The 18,412-nt window shown below is 40.1% G+C and overlaps 3 protein-coding genes across 11 annotated transcripts in view; 1 reads left to right on the top strand and 2 right to left on the bottom strand.

Moving 5' to 3' along the window:
* LOC101155536 (sodium/potassium/calcium exchanger 3) overlaps window positions 1-4,650 on the top strand; it is a 32,934-nt gene extending 28,284 nt beyond the window's left edge. The window contains exon 17 of the mRNA XM_023962177.2: window positions 1,666-4,650. Within this exon, the coding sequence (XP_023817945.1) occupies window positions 1,666-1,776 (111 nt within the window). The 3' untranslated portion in view covers window positions 1,777-4,650. The remainder of the gene's footprint in view (window positions 1-1,665) is intronic.
* Window positions 4,651-5,323: 673 nt separating this feature from the next.
* dpf2 (double PHD fingers 2) lies at window positions 5,324-13,374 on the bottom strand. Of its 4 annotated transcripts, none has more exons than XM_011483429.4 (12): window positions 13,230-13,374; window positions 11,074-11,234; window positions 10,408-10,515; window positions 10,066-10,244; window positions 9,863-9,955; window positions 9,720-9,798; window positions 9,409-9,450; window positions 8,529-8,666; window positions 8,319-8,450; window positions 8,130-8,242; window positions 7,788-7,869; window positions 5,324-6,950 (listed from the first exon to the last, which is right to left on the bottom strand). In XM_011483429.4, the coding sequence occupies exons 1-12, from the start codon at window positions 13,259-13,261 to the stop codon at window positions 6,868-6,870; spliced, it is 1,242 nt and encodes a 413-aa protein (XP_011481731.1). In that variant the 5' UTR covers window positions 13,262-13,374; the 3' UTR covers window positions 5,324-6,867. The 4 variants fall into 4 exon arrangements, with proteins under 4 accessions (XP_011481731.1, XP_078786692.1, XP_004076387.1 ...); XM_078930566.1 differs by having other exon boundaries at window positions 13,052-13,293; XM_004076339.5 differs by lacking the exon at window positions 9,409-9,450.
* A 1,831-nt stretch (window positions 13,375-15,205) lies between these two features.
* sptbn2 (spectrin, beta, non-erythrocytic 2) overlaps window positions 15,206-18,412 on the bottom strand; it is a 45,700-nt gene continuing 42,493 nt past the window's right edge. For all 6 annotated transcript variants that reach the window (XM_023962901.2, XM_023962903.2, XM_023962905.2 and 3 more), the window contains 2 exons: window positions 18,337-18,379; window positions 15,206-18,243 (listed from right to left, as the gene is read on the bottom strand). In XM_023962901.2, coding sequence (XP_023818669.1) covers window positions 18,031-18,243; window positions 18,337-18,379 — 256 coding nt within the window. In that variant the 3' untranslated portion in view covers window positions 15,206-18,030. The remainder of the gene's footprint in view (window positions 18,244-18,336; window positions 18,380-18,412) is intronic.

Raw genomic sequence — 18,412 nt, 5'->3', positions numbered from 1 at the left:
AAACATTGAAGGATCTCAAATTCAAGGTTTAATGTTTTAGTTCTGTTTCATTTTTTTGAATCTCCTAGTCTCTTTATTGGTGCTGGCTATTAAAATAATTGTGCACTTTTTAGTACAAGCACCAAATTTGGCATGAGTGTAGGAAAAGCACGTTAGCCACGAGAAAATCCACGATTTAAATATCCCTTGTGCTATTTTAGATGACCCCACCCTTACTTTGACGTGTTCTCCCTACCATGACAAAGGTGGAGAAAGGTGGAAAGATTTCATGTAATCCATGGACACCAGTGAAGATCACAAATCATTGAAGAAAAAAGGTTCAGAGCACTGTCTAGTGGGTCTAGATGACCCAACTCCCAATGTAAAAGTGCCTAGGATAGCACAAGGGTTACATACAGTATGTATATAATTATATATCTAATTTATATATAACCTTATTTTGTAGGTATCCCTCAAGTTTAAAGACTCTATTGTGTGCATGAACAGACAATATTTTTGAGACTGGGGGAAATATTGAATATTTTAGTAACAAATAAATGCCACCATCTTTACAAATAGCCATGATTTTTTGTTTTTCTTGCTGCTTTTCTGAAAGAGGGGATCCTAAGGTACATACAGGACAAAGCTGGTGCTTGTGCCACCAAATGCATAATATCAAGCTAACCATCTATGCCACTTTAGTTTTCCACCACTTCCATCACTTTGGATTGGAACTAATCTGGAATCATTTCAAATTTTGTTTGCATCAAGGAGAGATGATTGGTTTGACACCTTACTGAAAAGCAGTTAACCCTTGTGCTATCCTAGGCACTTTAACATTTCAGTTCTTAAAGTTTCTTTTTTAGTTTTTTTTTTACTATTCACTCAGAATTTAAAGTTCAGATGTTTTTCAGTGTCTTTCAGAAGTTACACATCACATAAAGCGGGTTTGCTGCTCTCAATGTAAAGATCTGAATTTTAAAAAAAAAGTTATGGTTGTGATTACTGCCAGGTGACTATACTTTTCCAGCATACCTTTCTTCTTACTGAGAAAGTAAGGGAAGCATGCACATGAGCACATTTTTTGATTTTTAACCCTTGTGCTATCCTAGGCACTTTAACGTTGGGAGTTGGGTCATCTAGACCCACTAGACAGTGCTCTGAACCTTTTTTCTTCAATGATTTGTGATCTTCACTGGTGTCCATGGATTACATGAAATCTTTCCACTTTTATCCACCTTTGTCATGGTAGGGAGAACACGTCAATGTAAGGGTGGGGTCATCTAAGAAAGCACAAGGGTTAATAAGCCCCTCCCTTCTTGTACCAGCATCAACATCTTGGGCTAAATGTGCTAAATATGGTGATATGCTAATCCAACGTTCTTGAACACGCTTGAACCATATCAATGAGGGCAACCCCGAGCGTTTACCAAATTCTGAGGGGTTATAGGATTTAAGACTTTTAGACTTTTTGTTTGGTTTTCGGTAAGTTTTTCTGAAAACACAAAGTTCAATTAGTCAGTGGTAATTAGTTTCTTGCCCCCCCCCCCCCCCCCCCCCCCCCCCCCAAAAAAAAATCCTAATAAACAGTTAATGAATTGGAGTTCCTTAGACAGTGGGTCAAATACACATGACTGTCTGTTTTCTGAAAACTGTCTTGCAATGATTTTGTGTTTTTGCTTTCAGGTGATCAGCGTTCATTTGAACCACTGGAGGCTGGACCGCCGGCTGGGTCTGGGTTTATTGTTTCTATATGCCATCTTTCTCCTCTGCTCTATCCTCTTTGGGAACATGTAAGGATTTGAGGTCAAACATTCACCTAATCTGACAAGTTATAACTTTCATACATGAAAAAAACGTCTAAAAGAGATGACTTTGTTCCTTGATAACATTTTTGCACACTGCTGTGCTGTATGAATTTCAATGGTGACCATGTTCAACTTAGACAAACACGATTTAGCAACTTTCTGTCCTTTGTACAGTGCCGTGTTTGATAGAACTTTCTAGTTAAAGTGATGATTTTACTTCAGGATTAATGACATGGTAGGTGGAAGCAGCAGTATTATACATTTTCTTAACAAGAAAACTGACAGCAACGATTAAATAGATTTTCTGAAACTCTCTTTTTGCAAAAACTCTGTTTAACAGCAAATATTAACTAGATTCAGTCGTACAAAAATGACTCTTCTGTTTCAGGTTCTGCTTTTTGAAAGTATTTGTTTTCCCCCCAAAATCTAAATGCTAGCCTATCATGCTACTATTTTTTTTTAAATATATCTTAAGTAGGCCTACTTATATATTACTACATGCCATGTAGCCTTTATTTCAAAGCAATAGGCTGATGAAAGTTTAGGTTTTAAAATTTTAATGACTGCGGTCCAAAATGCTGCTATGATTGAGCAAATAATTTAGGCTTCAACATCACTGAAAGCACAAGTCTATTTTTAGAAGAGTAGCTGTCTTCCTGTTCTCTGTTTCTTCTAGTAGTATTTTATTATCTAGAGGCACTTATAAAACTGTTGGAGCGGGTTTATCGCGCTTGTGATTTATGGCGTGTTGTGTTTATTTAAAATGTTGGCTAACAATAGCATCAATAAGCCTGTTGCTAATGGCGCCGACATAAAATAAAGATTCTCTGAACACATACCAGGAGGCCACATGTATAAACTAAACCCATAGAAAAAATCTTGTTTGCAACTTTTTACACATCGTAAAAAGTTTTTCTGTTGGCCTGCAGTAGGCAATTGCAATATTTGCAATCGCGTTGCACAGTTTTGATGAATTTATGACTAAGATCTCTTAAAATTCACATTTCAAAACATTTTTGAAGCCATAAGTCAAGATGATCCGTCAGTTTTTAAAAAGTTCATTCAAAGCTCAAAGTTGTCCTCAAGTTTTATGTCTTTTATTTCAATTCGTATAGTTTCTTTTTTCCTTTTTTTTTACCATTCAATCAGAATTTAAAGTTCAGATGTTTTTCAGTGTCTTTCAGAAGTTGCACATTACATAAAGCGGGTTTGCTGCTCTCAATGTAAGGATCTGAATTTAAAAATAAAGTTATGGTTGTGTTTACTGCCAGGTAACTTTACTTTTCCAGCATACCTTTCTGCGTTACCCGTTGTGCTATCCTAGGCACTTTAACGTTGGGAGTTGGGTCATCTAGACCCACTAGACAGTGCACTGAACCTTTTTTCTTCAATGATTTGTGATCTTCACTGGTGTCCATGGATTACATTAAATCTTTCCACCTTCATCCACCTTTGTCATGGTAGGGAGAACACGTCAATGGAAGGGTGGGGTCATCTAAGATAGCACAAGGGTTCAAATGTTGAGCTTTAACAAAAATATAAATATATACTAAGTTTCAGAAACAATAGTTTCATACATATGGCCTGTTGTGTGTGTCAGAGACTTTTCAGAGTGTGGAGCTAGACATTGTTTGATAAAAAAACATATTTTTATTTGCCTAACTACTAAAGTATGACTGTATTTTTAGAAGTCTTTTTACTATGAAATCTAATATATACTGTATTTATGAGTGTCAAAAACTTTGATGATTTAGACTACAAGATCGTGGTATACGTCATGTTTAGGTACGACAATCGACATTTGCAATTTGTCTTGCATGTTATGCGAGTTCTTTTTTTCTGCATTTATGTAAGTAACATTGAAGTTAAGCAACCGCTGATCAGGATGGAAAAACACACATATTTGCAGCTCCTGCTTATTTTTTGGTGAATAATGTTTCATTTGCCACCAGCAGAACCGACTGTTCTGTCATTACTGGGAATAAAAAAACCTGACCATACTACAATGGTTGTTTATAGAGGAGATGTCAGTATTGTTTCTTTTGATTACGTGAGTTCTATTTTTTCCAGATTTGTTGTAACAAATTTTCTCTGCGTGAAAATGTTTTTTTTTACTGTTTGTAAATGTTGAATAACTTAGTTTTACAAGGAACTGACCAACCTGCTTTGATATGTTAAAAAAAATATAATGTAAGCTCATTTGTGATTTATTGCAACTAAATTAATACATATTTCTATGTACGTTCGGTGGGCTGTAAAGGCTTTCAAGTCGCTTCAGATTTTCTCTTGTGTTGGTATTTGTTCACTGATGAACCAATTTCATGCAGAATAGAAATTGAAAGAAAATATATTTTTTACTGGGTAATTGTTTAGCAGCTGTTTTAAATTAAGAGCTTTTTTTTTTAATTTAGTCATTTAAATTATGTTGGATAAGGAACCACTTAGCACTAAGTATTAAAATTCACGGTCCTCCTTCAAATCTGATGTGTAATGGTACGGTGGGTTTTTTTTTTGGAGCCTTACCTTAGGCAGGAATTGTCTTTTCCGATCTTCCTCACATCCATCCATGTTTTCCTGGCAGACGATTCAGCAGAGTACGATACCAACGTGTCCTTTCACTGTCAGGAGGCTGTCATTTGCTCCTGATCCAGATCAGTAATAAAAAAGAAACTAAGTGACGCGTTCTACAGTTTGTTATCCTTACAGAGAAATTAAAGCTGAACGTGATTCTCCAAAGAATGTCATGTTTAATCTGCTGTGATGTTGGAGGTAGATCTTAGAGTCCAATTTACTGCTTTAGAGATTGTATTGGATCATAGAAGACTGTTGTTATCTTGGGTGCAATAAAAAAAGTGCAATAACAGCTAATGTCTGAGCTATTTTTCTCTGTGGGGAGCAGTCTGACTGGATAAGGTGCAGCTGTTTTACTGAAGACGCTCCTTTGGTACGTGACTGCCATCTAATGGTACAGAAAACAAGTCCATGCTGCACATTCAGGTCTATTTAGGACACATCTAACACACTGGACAGCTATTCAAAGTTATGTACTGTAAATACACACCATAGGTACATCTATGAAGCAGTTTTGCCATTAGTTCTAATTTTACAAGGTTAGAATTTCTAAATTTTAGGCTAACTTTTTTTTAAAAACATGTTTGGGCTACTCCATTAAAGATGTTTTTCTCATAGAAAAACCTTTTTTTTTTTATTGTTTCCACAGGAAGAGATTTTCCAAATTTAATTCAAATTGTTCTTGTGTATTAAATGACTTTCCTTGAAAATTCAAGCTTTGTTTAAACCTAAAACCATAATAAACTAATATTTTCAGTGTTGAAGCACCTTTATGATGTCGTTTCTGTGGGCTAAATGTAAAAAACAAAAACTATTGTTTCTTCCAAACTTGTTCCAGGACTAAACTTTTTATTTTGAAATTTTATTTTGAAAGGGCTAGGCTTTTTTCTTTTTGAAATGCAACAAAATTGTCCTTACATTGTGTCCTTGCCAAAGTAGAAGCATAAAAGAAAAACAAGTGATGATAAGAGTCAAATATTTTATTTTCTTGAAGACATTTTTTTCAAACAATGAAACATTCCATCGCAGCTCAAACAAGAGTCCCCCCCAAAGAGAAATCACCCACTAAGTAAACTAACAAAAGTCTCCCAACACCAGAAAAAAAACATGATTATCTGATGTTAAACTTAAATCAGAGCTGGGATTTCATGAACCATGTGAATCCATGTGAATCCCCACTCAAATTATTTCCATATCCTGACTCTGGACCAAAGGCTCAAGCAGAACAGAACCCAAATCCCCCAAAAGGTACATTACTGAGGAATACAAAACGTAGTTTAAAAGGGATGTGAAATAAACCAGGTAATGCTTTAGTCATTATTGAGATGTTTATTGAACGAACATAATAAGAATGGTTAATTTATAGTACACCACTCCCCCATTTGACCATCTTAAATATCCACAGGGACACTGCAGCATGAGAGTGCAGTTCCCAGCATGCACTTGTGTTGCTGCAGAATATGCAGCTGTGGAAGCAGAAACTGCAGCCCCCCCCGTCCCCATAATAAAACTTTAGAAGGCAGTAGCAACATCAGCTTATGGGTTTGTTGAGCCACCTTTAACCTGAAGCACTGGTATTCTATAAAACATCCAGCTTTTACTTATATTTGCAGCAAACGGCTGGAGTCCAGCGTTATTCCTGGGACTTTAAGAGCACAGCAGACCTCCACTGCTGTGCTCTTTACAACTTAACAGCAGGGGTCCAGAATCAGTAAACTGTTAGAACACAGCAATATTTTCCCTCATCCGGTGTCACTGTAATCACAACCTGATCTCTGAACGTCCACACAGGTGTGTGGCTGACCTGTTACACGGCGCTGATGCTGCACATGTCAGGGTGAGGCAAAGGGAGCTGGCCGTCGGACTTTAACGCCAGGAAAAGTCAAACACAGCTCTTTAGAAAATAAAAAGGGAACACAAAACACTCAAATTCATCTAGGCCTTTGGCTCCACTGATAAGCAAAGAATGTCAAAGTGCAGCAGGCAGAGGATGAGCTGGAAAAACACTAACAGTCTTAGATCTCCATATCAGAGGATATGATCAGCAGAGCAGCAGGAGGTTTGATGCAGACAGGGCACAGATAAGAAAAACTCATTTCATCACCACTTTTTTTTTCTTCAAATTTTCATACTTAACATTATTTACCATAGAAATATATAAATATTAAAAAAAAAAAGTCATTTCTGACGTTCTGACAGCCAGAGGAACTTTGTGTAGAGAAGCTGGAGAGCACAAGGATATTTGGCTGTTAAGAATCTGTCTCTGAATGAGTTTTATTCACTGTGTGGCAAGCAAGAGGGGAAAAAAAGCATCGATTTGCCCGGATATGAGGCTGGAACTGTGTAACAGTCGTGTCTGATCTGATGATACGCTTCCCTTTTTACTTTTCACCAGAGCCAGAGCAGGCTGGGTCAGAGGAAGCTGGTGCGTACCTTCAGGGGTGAAAGCGCACCGCTACAGGAGCCGGGGGGAGGGAGGGGTGATGACTGAGGGTAGGCTGAGTGACCATCATGATGTGGGGACGTTCTGGTTCTGGTATATGGATGCTTTCTCCTTCAAGAGGGCCAGACACAGATGACAGCTCCAGCTTCCTGAGTGTGAGAGTCACCAACAGAAACTCATCAATACAACACAATACATCATGTATTGTGTTTTCTAGAAGTTCTCCCTCATTAGTTGATGTTAATAATTTACTCGTGAAAAGTCACATCCCTATTTTTCCAGCTCTGTTTGTGTGATTGTAGCACAGCAGTAAACAGGCATCTCCACGTATGCAACAAGCTAGCATAGCGACTCTAGCCTATATAACTCCCACAGGTTTCTAAAGAGGAATAACAACCAGTACTCCGTCATTGTATGTCAGAATAACCATTCTTGCTCTGATTCCTTTTTTAACATGTTAACATGATTTTTTCCCTCCTGATATGTTTTCTGTATTGCATCTTATTCAAGTTAGAAACCGGCCAATCAGAGGCCTCGATGAACCTGCTGATCCCCATCAAGCATTCGAACTGTTTGACAGAATCTTCTGAACCTGCTTTCAAGTGGTAGGACTGTGGACTTCCAACAAGTTCACTCCTAATTGGCTAAATGGGTTGACATATGAACGATGACTCAGCCCGATCTGCAGCAATCCCTGCTTCCTGAGGTCGTCTGGCTCAAACACTGCTGTGTCCGTATTGCAAAAAAATGGCAAATGAATCGACTTCATTTTGCTGGAGCCAGAAGTTGAGGCATTTTCTACGGGTGATGTCAGCCTCACTCGGTCCGGTTTTTATATACAGTCGATGATTTGAACCCCACTCAGGGCAGACACTCTCACTAGGCCACAAAATGAGTTTAAGAAAACACATTTTCGTCTAACTCTCAGACTCCTAATCTCCAGCAAAAAAGAAAACCTTCAAAGTCTTTCCCTGCAGTGGACTCACCCTCCGGAGGCTCGGACATGGGGGGGTTCAGACAGTACATGTGATAGCCTCTGTCGCAGTCGTCACAGAACAGGAGCTGATCCTGGACAAGAACAGCAAGAAAAACAGATGAGCTGCTCCCCTTCAATCAGTCCAAACTTTTGCTTTTTTGATTTCAATTCTTTAAAGAACTCTGCGTCACTGTAATATGAAACAATAAAGTTGGATTTGATTTGAAACATTACTACATAATCCTACAGATGCTTTACAAAGTTACTAACAGACCCGTTTGTAATGTTTCTTATTTCATTTTGTACTGAAACGACCAATTCTCAGGGAAAATAAGAGAAGCTGAAAACTCACGTCATTCTCTGACGTGCCGCACATGTTGCAGCACTTGCACTCTATACACTGCCAGCGATACGTTTTCACAGCAGCCATCATCACAGGAGTAAACTGCAGGCAGGACGGGTGGCCTGCATCCAACCACATGCAGACATTCAGTTCACTTCTTCAACATTTTGAACGGATGTCTCTAGAAGATCAGCCCACCTGAGCGTCCACAGTCGGAGCAGGACACCAGCTCCTCTGACTGCCCCGTCTTGTGATTGGTTTTGGAATCTCCCAGACAGAAATCACAGTAGTTATTGGGCAGAGCCAGACCGTCCGGACCTTTCTTGGGAGCTGGTTGGGAACATTTGAAGCCCGTCAGCTGGTTTAAAAGTCAGCGAGCGTCAGAAAGCAGCGACACTGGCGCCTTACTCTTTGGCTCGTCGGGCAGTGGCAGGGCGGGCTCGCTCATGTCCATGTCGTCCTTCTCCTCGCCTTCCTCCTCGGCCAGGTGGGAGTGAGCGTAATGATAGCTGAGGCCTGGCCGGTTCTTGTAACGCTTCCCACACACTGCAGGAGCAATGGAGCAGGAAAAACAGCATCTGAACAGGGACGGATTTGTAACCATGGAAACCAAACCGCTTATTTAGTTTCCAATTAAGACATTTAAAGTCTCAGTAATCTGAAACCTGCTTTTAAGAAACATTTTAAATGAAAGTGTAAACATAGAAACATAGTTAGTGAAAAATAATTTTTTTACATCAAAAAAAGTCATTTTTTGTCCCAATTCCTAGATAAATAGTTGGATTTTTAGGCGGTTTGAGAAGGTTTCTCTTCATACATAAAGACCAAACACTGCCCTGTGAGGCTGTTGTTGCGGGGTGAGAGGTTTGTGAGATAGTTTTCAGTGATGACACTTCCTCTTTCACTTCCACAAAAGCTCAGCTCCCCGTTTCCTCTAACTAACTCTGTTGCACCATCTTTCCTGTTAGAGGCTAAAGCAGCAAAACTACAGACATGCACCACACCCAGACATCTGGAGACATGCAGCGCGGGACGCACAGATGGAAAAACAGAACACCATCACGATCACAAACACCTCAGTAGGGGAAAAGGTGGCAGCAACTTTCAGTCTTTTCTGAAACGGGGAAGTTTTTGACCACACGGAACAGGAAACGGCCTTTGGTCATAACTTCTGACCACCACAAGCTACAGTTTTAGGAGGAATAAAATGTAGCAACCACTGAACGCCTTCAATAGAAAATGGGAAAAGGGGACGAGCAGGCTAGAGACAGAGAAAAAGAGAAAGTACCTCTTTCAGAAGGTTTGGAAATGTGCTTCTGTTTGAGAGAGTCTGAAATATAGAAGTGACAGAAGAGAGCACAGACAGCAGCTCAGAAACAGGCAGCCGCGGCTGAAAGCAAAACTGATCCACAAAGAGGAAGAAGAGAAACACATTAGGCAATACAGATTCAGTTGGAGACAGTGGAGAAGTGGAGGAGATGGTCCCAAAACTAGTCTCATTTGAGATCAAGGATAAACGTAGAGAAAGGGAGGAGTGTCCAAAATGCTTTTCACTAGAACATGAAAAATGGAAGTGCAGCTCAGACTGAGGGCACTCACTGTCACAGGCATACGGCTTGTCTCTGTCCTCCAGCGCCGCCGTGTCCAGCTTCTTCCGGCTGCCTCCGACCCCGCGGCCCTGCAGACACGGCTGCCGTCAGCCAGGAAACAACGCCATCAGCTGAGGCTGAGCAGCTTCCTACCTTCCCTTTGCCTTTGCCCCTTCTTTTAGGTGTGTCTTCTTCATAGTCTTCATCATCAAGGTCATCCAGGAAGTCATCCGGCTCAATGATTCTCTATAGGAAGTATTAGATGAGAGAAATCATTGTTGGTTTGAGATGTTTTTCTTGGGGAAAACTTCAAAACTAGAGAGAAATGATTAAAAACAGTTCATAAAAAAAAAAACCTTTCTTATGCGAGCCGCAGGGTTCAGACTGCCCGTGTAATCGCTCTGGTTTGAATCCTCCTCCGATCCGCGGAGTTCTGCAGCGCTACGTTTTTCCAGGGAACCCCCCGTTAGCAGCGCCTCCAGGCTGCTGCCATCTGACGACAGCAAAGCGTCCTTCTTCAGTCCTAAATCCAGCTCTGAGATGAAAACAAAGAATTTAAGAACCACACAATGTTCTGCTTAAGTACATCCTGATTTACATTTCCTTTAAAGCCTTTCTTTATAATTGAACTGTTTATTTTAGAAGAAAAGAATGATAAATCCTGCAACTTGAAAGGATGAACAGAGATACTGAAGCACCTGACTTTACAGGAGGGAAGATCAGCCGAGGATCCTCTGGAGGATGAGATCTGCGTTTCTTCCTCCACCTCCTGGCTGGATACGTGTAGAGTTGTCCTGGTGCCACGCCTGCACAAATGCACTGGTGTAACTCCCAAACCCAAAGACAGGTGAAGGACAATGCCAATGAAAGGTTTGATCTCATTCCTTTCCTTCATTTTTTAACAGAATATAGTGAACATTTAATACATGAATTCCTGGCTCAAGCTGAACAAAACGATACAACATGACTTTATAAGCAATGTGGGCGTGGCTAACAAAAACCTCTGTTGCCAAGGAAATCAAAAAATAGACATTTGCCGATTCTTCCATGAATTACATAAACCTGTCACCCCCAGGCGACCAAAAAATAAAATGGTTGCTATGGAAATTAAACCTAAAGAAAAGCAGCCATTTTGGAAAAAAACAAACGAAAAAGTGTTGTTTTTTTTGCCATGAATTTGTCACATGCAGTTCTGAACAGAGTGGCAGAGCCAGAAGGGAAGAGTGAGGGCTGTGTAACAGCAGCTCAAAAGGGCGGGAGCAGGTAGGGCCTGCAGGCCATACAACGCCACTGACACCTTTAATCATTAGAGTTCCTTGATGTTCCAAACATGTGCTCTCTGATGAACGCGTGCTACGCCTCACCTGGTCCTCTGTGTCTCTTCTCCATCCAGATGTAGCAGTTGCTCTGGGCCACGCCGGTCTGAGAGTCCAGGAACGGCATGCGGACGCTCCTCTCTGCGCACAGCCGGGCATTGTAGTTGTGACACTGCTCCAGGGCGTCTCTGTAGTACTGCTCTCCCAAACTGACGGAAGCACAGAGGCAGGCCGGGTCTTTGACTGTCAAATGTCTCTGAACCTCCACATTACTACAGGAAGGAGCTCCAGGAGCAGGAGGCTCCTTTGTTGAAAGATCCAAAACTACACAATACCATGAATACATTTAGTGTGAAAGCTAATAATTAGTTGGAATTTTTTTTTACATCCGAGTGTTCAAAGGTTTCAGTTCAAAGAAGCTGCAGAATGAAAACTAGCGGTCTTATCACAGAGACAGAGCGTCCTGGGGCTTTTTCCAGAGCTTATAAAACATCTGGAGGCTTCTAAACTGATGTTAGCTGTGACTAACCAGAACATTTAACAGTGACTTGACAGTCATTTGGGTCAACTCAGACTACAACCAATCAGAGGAACTGACAAAACAAATTCATCAACATGTTGATTGAAATATGCTTTAGTTGTTATAATGAAAAAAAAAGAAAACACAGTAGGTTGAAAGTTTGAAAGCAATTTTTTTTTTCATTTATGAGAAATAGTATGTACTTAAAAGGTAGAAAAAATGTAGTATTTTTTTTTAAATCCACAAAAACTACAATTCCCAGACCCCCACCCCTTTACATATAATATCACTAAAAAGCCTTAAATGTCATCAGTAGACACCAAAAGGAGTCAGTTAAATAGTATGTAGTGGTTGGGAGAAAACAAAATGTGCATTTCTGATAGTCAGGAGGATAAATCAGATGTAACTCTGGCCTGGAAAGGGTTAAAGCCTCCACATGCAGCTGCTGTCCCACATCATGTTCTGTTGCTTCTTAATGTGCAGAACTGAAAAAGCTCAGGTTTTCTTAGCTAAATAAACATTTTTGTGCTTACTGCAGCCATATAATTGAATGAAGAAATTTAGTAATGCAAAGTTTTGATAAACCACAGATATTACGGCTGGGTTCAAAAATCTCTGAATATCATTTTTATTTAGAAAATACATTATAAATCCATAAAACAATAGATTCACCTTTGACAATAGAATGGTTATGAATAATTTTGTATATTTGTTTATTATTGTTGTTATAACTATTATTATTAATAATAATAATGGTTTAGTTAACAATTGTCTAACCTAATTTACACTTTCAAATACATTTATTATTTCCATTTTTCTTGCAAGTATTTGTTTTCTTAGGCTGTTATTTATAATGTAAGAATGTATTGCCTTCATAATGAACGCCGCAACTTTGCACAATTAATTGACACAAAATGTTATTTTTATACAAAACTTTGATAAATGTGTCCATATCATATGTAGTCTGAATCACACACGTGTCGTTTCTTCATTTCTGCAAGGAAACCACCCAACCATCAGACGATACGGATTTTTTCTCAAAGTTTGCAAAACTTCTCTTAAAGTGCTGTGACCCGCATTTCAACCCCCGCGTGTCCCTGTCAGTGTCCACGCGCCCCTCTGGAGCCGTTTCTGGGGGTGACATGCAGTCAGCAGGCTTCGCTCACAGCGGAAATGGAGGCGCGTTCACGTCTGTTCCATAAGCCGCCGGCCTGAACCCGGACGAAGGTTAACAAAGCGGCGTTTTTAAAGCCAAACACGTCCACGTTCAAGAGCAACTTTTCATTCATTAATGAGGTAAAAGTCAAAGGCGACAGAGACATGACTGTTTAGCCAGCTAGCCCGCGAGCTGCTCTGGACTCCATCCTACTAGCATAGCGGGTTAGCTACAAAACACCCAACAATTAACCTCGGTCGTAATAATTCACTCTGCAGTGATGTTGCTCTCGGTGTACAACCCCACCAGTGACATGTTACAGAAAGGTCACCTGCGTGTTGTCAACTTACACTTCCATTCCAGGATGTGAACAGACTCGACGCTCCGACTCCGCCGCCTACCCAAACCGAGTCAGGCAAACAGGTTGCTAAGCTAACTAGTTTACAATGTGGCCGAACCGCCGAATGAAAACAATCCTGGCGTGTCACCTGCGCACGTGAAAGGTGTGGAGAGAAGTCCGGCACTTACAGTTTGACAACATTCTCAACAACAGCTGCCATCTTGCTTCAATACGCTGGTAAAGTGCCTGCCGGGTAATGTGTGCCCCGAGTCTGAGCTTGTAGGCAGTTTGAGGTCAAACTTGAATACAGGCTCCCCCTACTGGCTGTATCAGTAACTACACTCAAAGGTTTTTGTGAAGCAGCTGTCACAACTTTCCTCAAGTAAAGACATACATTTTGAGTAAATAATTGATTTCTTTTTGTGACAAATATTTTAATTGTTTATTTTACTTTTAAATTGTGCCATATTTAAGTCACAAAATTGACCTGGTCAAATCTTCCCACACCAAACAGCTTATTCTGTCATTGATTATTGTCAATTTTTCATTATAGGGATCACGCATGTAGGAACAAGATGTATTGGAAATTTAACTTTATTATTATTATCAACCTCACCTCCATATTTCTCTGTATTGAGACCCAAAAATGGATCACCTGTTTTTCAAAGAAAGGAAGAAATCGGTCCACATCATGACACTGCCTCCAGCAAAAAAGATTTCTCTGTCAATGCAGAAATTAGCGTAAAATTCTCCGCACCGTCTAGTGGTCTCCAAACCTTTTCTTCATGAGCTACTGGCCCGCTTGTTTTGCAACTAACCCTGCTTCAGAAATTCCTGATTATCAGAAACTGGGCTAACTCAGGAATTTTTGAAACATGGTTAGCTGCAAAACAAGCAGGGCAGTAGCTCACGGGGAACAGGGTGGGAGATGCCTGGCCTACACACTTTGACCAGTCTCTGGGTTTATTGTTTAAACATGGCATTCCTTCACATGTTAAGCACATGTTCAGAACACGTGTTGTTGACACCACCATTAATGGGCCTGACGGTGAGGGGCAGCTCTGGCTGGAGATGGCCTGCATGCAGTCTGTTCTGGATTTTTAGGGATAGCAGAAGTTCAAATCAGGAGTTAAAGCAACATCTACACAAATCTTCAACTTATTCATGTATTCCTTCATCTATTATATATATATATATATATATATATATAAATATAAATATATATAAAGGAGTTTATGCTCGAAACCTTATAAGGTTTAATTCTCAGACAATGAAGACAAAGGGAGCAACTTGATTCCTAATCTACAAACCATATTTCAGTTTAAAAAACCGGACAAGTTTACAGTGTTTTTCTCATTTTATATATTTATATATTAATCCAACTCTTTCCTAAATAGTTTATTTTTAAGCATTTATCCTTCACTTTAACAATATATCCAGTCTGCTATGGATTTTTGGTGCCAACATTACAGCCTGAAGTCTGCTCAGAGAAGCTTTTGTGTTTCAGATGGGCGGGGGCCTGAAGGAACATGGTTTCAATGTCAGATTTTCCCCTTTTGAGGTAATCTGATTACTGTACCTCCAGCTAAATTACATAAAAGCCCAAACATTTCCACCAAACCTGAGAAAGTATGAGTCAGAGTAGCTCATAATACAGCTGCGGAAGAAAAGAAGTAAAAAAAAAAGATATTTTTGAAATCAAACTATATGTGAACAAGGATGTCTAAAAATAACATTATTGAATTACAATAGCTAAGATCATATGAACAGGAATGAGTTTTCCAAACACATTTGATTCAGTTTGTCAGAAATCATTAAACTGGAGAGTTTTTATAATTAGTAAGAAATACTGGAGGACTAAGACACAAAGTAATAACTAAAAATAGAAATTATGTACATGGTACTTTTTAAAAACATTTCCTTATACTCCATTTAATCCGATAAATATTGAATTACCATTTAGCATTTGTGAGTCTAAACATTTGATATACACACACTAAGACATAATACATACACATTCACATTACATACAATTTTAAAAAAATGTCTGTTACTGAAAAGTCATCTTTCAAGTGTTACTTGGTTTAGAACGTAAGATTTTTGAATGTTTTTGTCCAAAATAAAACCCTTTGAAATGCAAAAATGATCCCCAACACCATCACAGTTTGATTAAACTGTTTTTTTTTATTTTTCCTAATATTAGATGTAGATACACAAGTCAACAAACAGGTTTAATTTGTAATGAAAATGCTCCACAGCACACTGACATCATGTGGAAGGGTCTGCTTTAACAGACACATACCTGAAAATGGACAGCAGTTGAGATTTTTGCAATAAATCGCATTAGTAACAGCAGTAGTAACAATAGTAGCAAGAATGATCATAATAGCATTAATAATAGTATCAACTATGAATCACAGAGTAGGAACATACATTTCTCCAAAGTAATGAGGGATAATGGGAGGAGGACAGTTTATTAAATGCTGAAAGACAAACCACTGGAAAAGGGGAAAAAAATACAAGAAAAGATCCCGTCTTCTTCTAAAACAGGAAGCTCACAACCCCAAGTCTGTTTTCACTTAAATCTACCACTAGACGCGTAAAAGCGGCTGTTTTTCTTCATGAAGTAGAACCACAAACTGATGTCTTTGACATTGATACTTCCCATTTTGTGGTCAGAGATTACCAAAAGCACCAAAGTGACTCGAAAGGATGCAACCTCACGCCACAGCCAGCTAGGGGCGTTCCTGCAAGCCAAGAAACACGACTGCACTAATGTGCGAGCGTCGGTTCAGAGCCTGTGGAGAGCATGTCAAGTACCAGAAATGTTTTTGCTTCATGCGACCAATTTGGCCAAAGTAGTTGAAATTGTTCACATTCAATGAGCGGTTAGGAAAAGTGTGTGAGCTCTGAGCGCCAGCATCAGCTGAGGAGGAATGAGGTCTCCGTCTGAAACTGCTGAGTCGCTCGCTTCCTGTGTGCTTCCCCCATTGGGTTTGACTTTCAGGCGCAAAAGTGAAACCAGGAGCTCTGTTAAAACCCCCGGGACGCAAAAACCCCCCGCAGACGGAGCGTGTGTGAGCACGTCCGGAGGGGAGCTGCGCCGCCAACTGACCCTCACGTTGACAGCGCCTGCATGGGCGTTTCAACACGCCTCCTGTCTGATTCAGAGTCCTTGAACCGAGCGTCAACGGGGAAATTTAAGGCCGGCAGTTCAGCTGTCCCCACATTCACCTTCAAACTATCCATTCGCTTTCCCACCACCATATGATCAGATTTCAGAATTCTGCTGCTTCCTCACAACATTTGGAAGTGAACTAATGCCTACATTCACAAGTTAGTGTTTATGCCCTTTTTCATTAAATATGTATAGCATGAGACCACGGAAGAAAAAAAGAACCAGTTGGCTGCAGGTTGAGCTAAGTGACCAAACCTTCAGGTTTTATTTCTGGCAAACACTTTGAAAAATGACTGAATTCTTGAGGTTTTCTCTCTTTTGAAGAAGAAGAGAGCAGATGGCAATGATTCGGCACAAACATGTCTAAACTGATGTCAAGAAAAACTCACACCTTTTTCTTATCTGCCATCGCTTCTGTGCAGAGCTTCCCACGTCTTCCGAATCCCCCATTGGGTGGCTGCCAAACTGCACATGTAGAACATTCACATGTGACTATAAGAACACTTCCTTTGAGACCAGTTTCATAGAGGTGGGGGGTTGTGTAAAAAAAACAACAACAAAATAAAGCTTTTGGGTGAAGGGCACTCCTCACTATCCATCCAGCAGCACTTCCACATCACTCACTTCACCTGTAACCTGATCTGTCAGCTGATCGTCGGTTTTCCTGCATCTCTGCTCCCTGCTTTGAAAAACAAAAGGCTTTCATAAATTATCTACAGACCGCCCACAAACCCTCACACCAGGAAATGAAAAGAACTTGATATTTATGACTGTAAGAAAAAATAAACAGTTGGTTGGAAACTTAGGATTTTTGTCGGTTCATTTGGATTTGGGTTTTTCTGGTCTGGGTCAGAATTCGAGCACGTAAAAAAAGAAAGAAAAAAAAAACGATAGAAAGCTCTAACCATCTGACCGTGATGAGAAAGGACAAATACACGTGCAAAAATCCACAGCACCACAACTCACACACACACACACACACACACACACACACTCACACAAACACACTAGAAAACTAATCTCTGCTTTGTACAGAAAAAAGCGGAAAATGAAAAAAAAGAAGAAATCACTCAAAAATCCAAAACAGGCAAAATTAGAGGTAAAATGAAAGGGAAACCACTTCTTAAATATTTATATAACAGTTTTCCAATGAAACTTAATGCACACAGCTAAAAAACCGAGCTTTAGTTTGGTTATGAAAAACCTCAAAAACATTCCTTCCAAAAAAAAATAACAAGAAAGAAAGAAAGAAAACCACATCCACGGGTAATAAGCACAATGTCTTTCACTAATGGATACAAACTCCTTTTCTTCCACAACATCCGCCAAGATTATCTATCGGTTAGTTTGTTTTTTTCAAATCAACGGTTGCAAAATATAAATAGAAGGAATATTAACTGGAATATTAACATCAAAACCAGGAACGTGAGAAGAGACAAGTGACAGGGTTTGTTTAGGAAGGGCCGGCTGGCATCCATGTTGAGACGAGACGTCTCAGTGGCTCTGCTAGTTAAGACTCACGGAGGACAGAAGACAAGTCTCCGGCTGATGGGGTGGACTGGAGGTGAGCTGCTGAACAACCACGCCATCCATCACTGACTCGGACGAGCTAGTCTGAAACAGATTCTCATGGCTGGAGAAGACTGCAGACAGAAGTGGAATATAGTGAACAATGCAAAGGAGAGAATAAAAGAAGAAGGAAAAGGATTTTCTGTGGGGATTCCGCAGGGCCTTGCACTGAGAGCAGTGTGTTTCTGGAGCCTGTGTGCATTTTCATTTCTGTCCCTTTTTCCACAATGTTGCCAAGTGTTTTATTTCTTTTTTCCAAAAAAGCTGAACCTCTTCTCGCGGTCCTTCTCTTTGCCTTCTTTGTTGCGAAGGGTGACGCTCCCGGTTTCGCCTGTACTTGGGGAGATGGGGGGCATCGTCATAGCACGGCTGAGCGCCCGGGGGGCTCCGGGGGAGTCTTGGGATCGCGTGGTGATGAAGCGCCGAATGGATTGGATCCAGGAATTCATTTCCGCCTTAAAACAGAATTTCAGATTTTGACATTTTGTGTTTGTTTGTTTTTTTGCATGAATGCTTTGACTCCCCACCATTTTAACTGCACATCTTACCTCATCCTTAGCCTGGAATAGATATTCTTTCCCGTTTTCATTCCTGAGGGGAAAGCGCAAGGATTTAGCATTTACA

Source organism: Oryzias latipes, chromosome 14, assembly GCF_053564925.1.
Source record: "Oryzias latipes strain Hd-rR chromosome 14, Olatipes_Hd-rR_3.1".
NCBI lineage: Eukaryota > Metazoa > Chordata > Actinopteri > Beloniformes > Adrianichthyidae > Oryzias > Oryzias latipes.
This window is presented reverse-complemented; position numbering and strand designations above follow the sequence as displayed.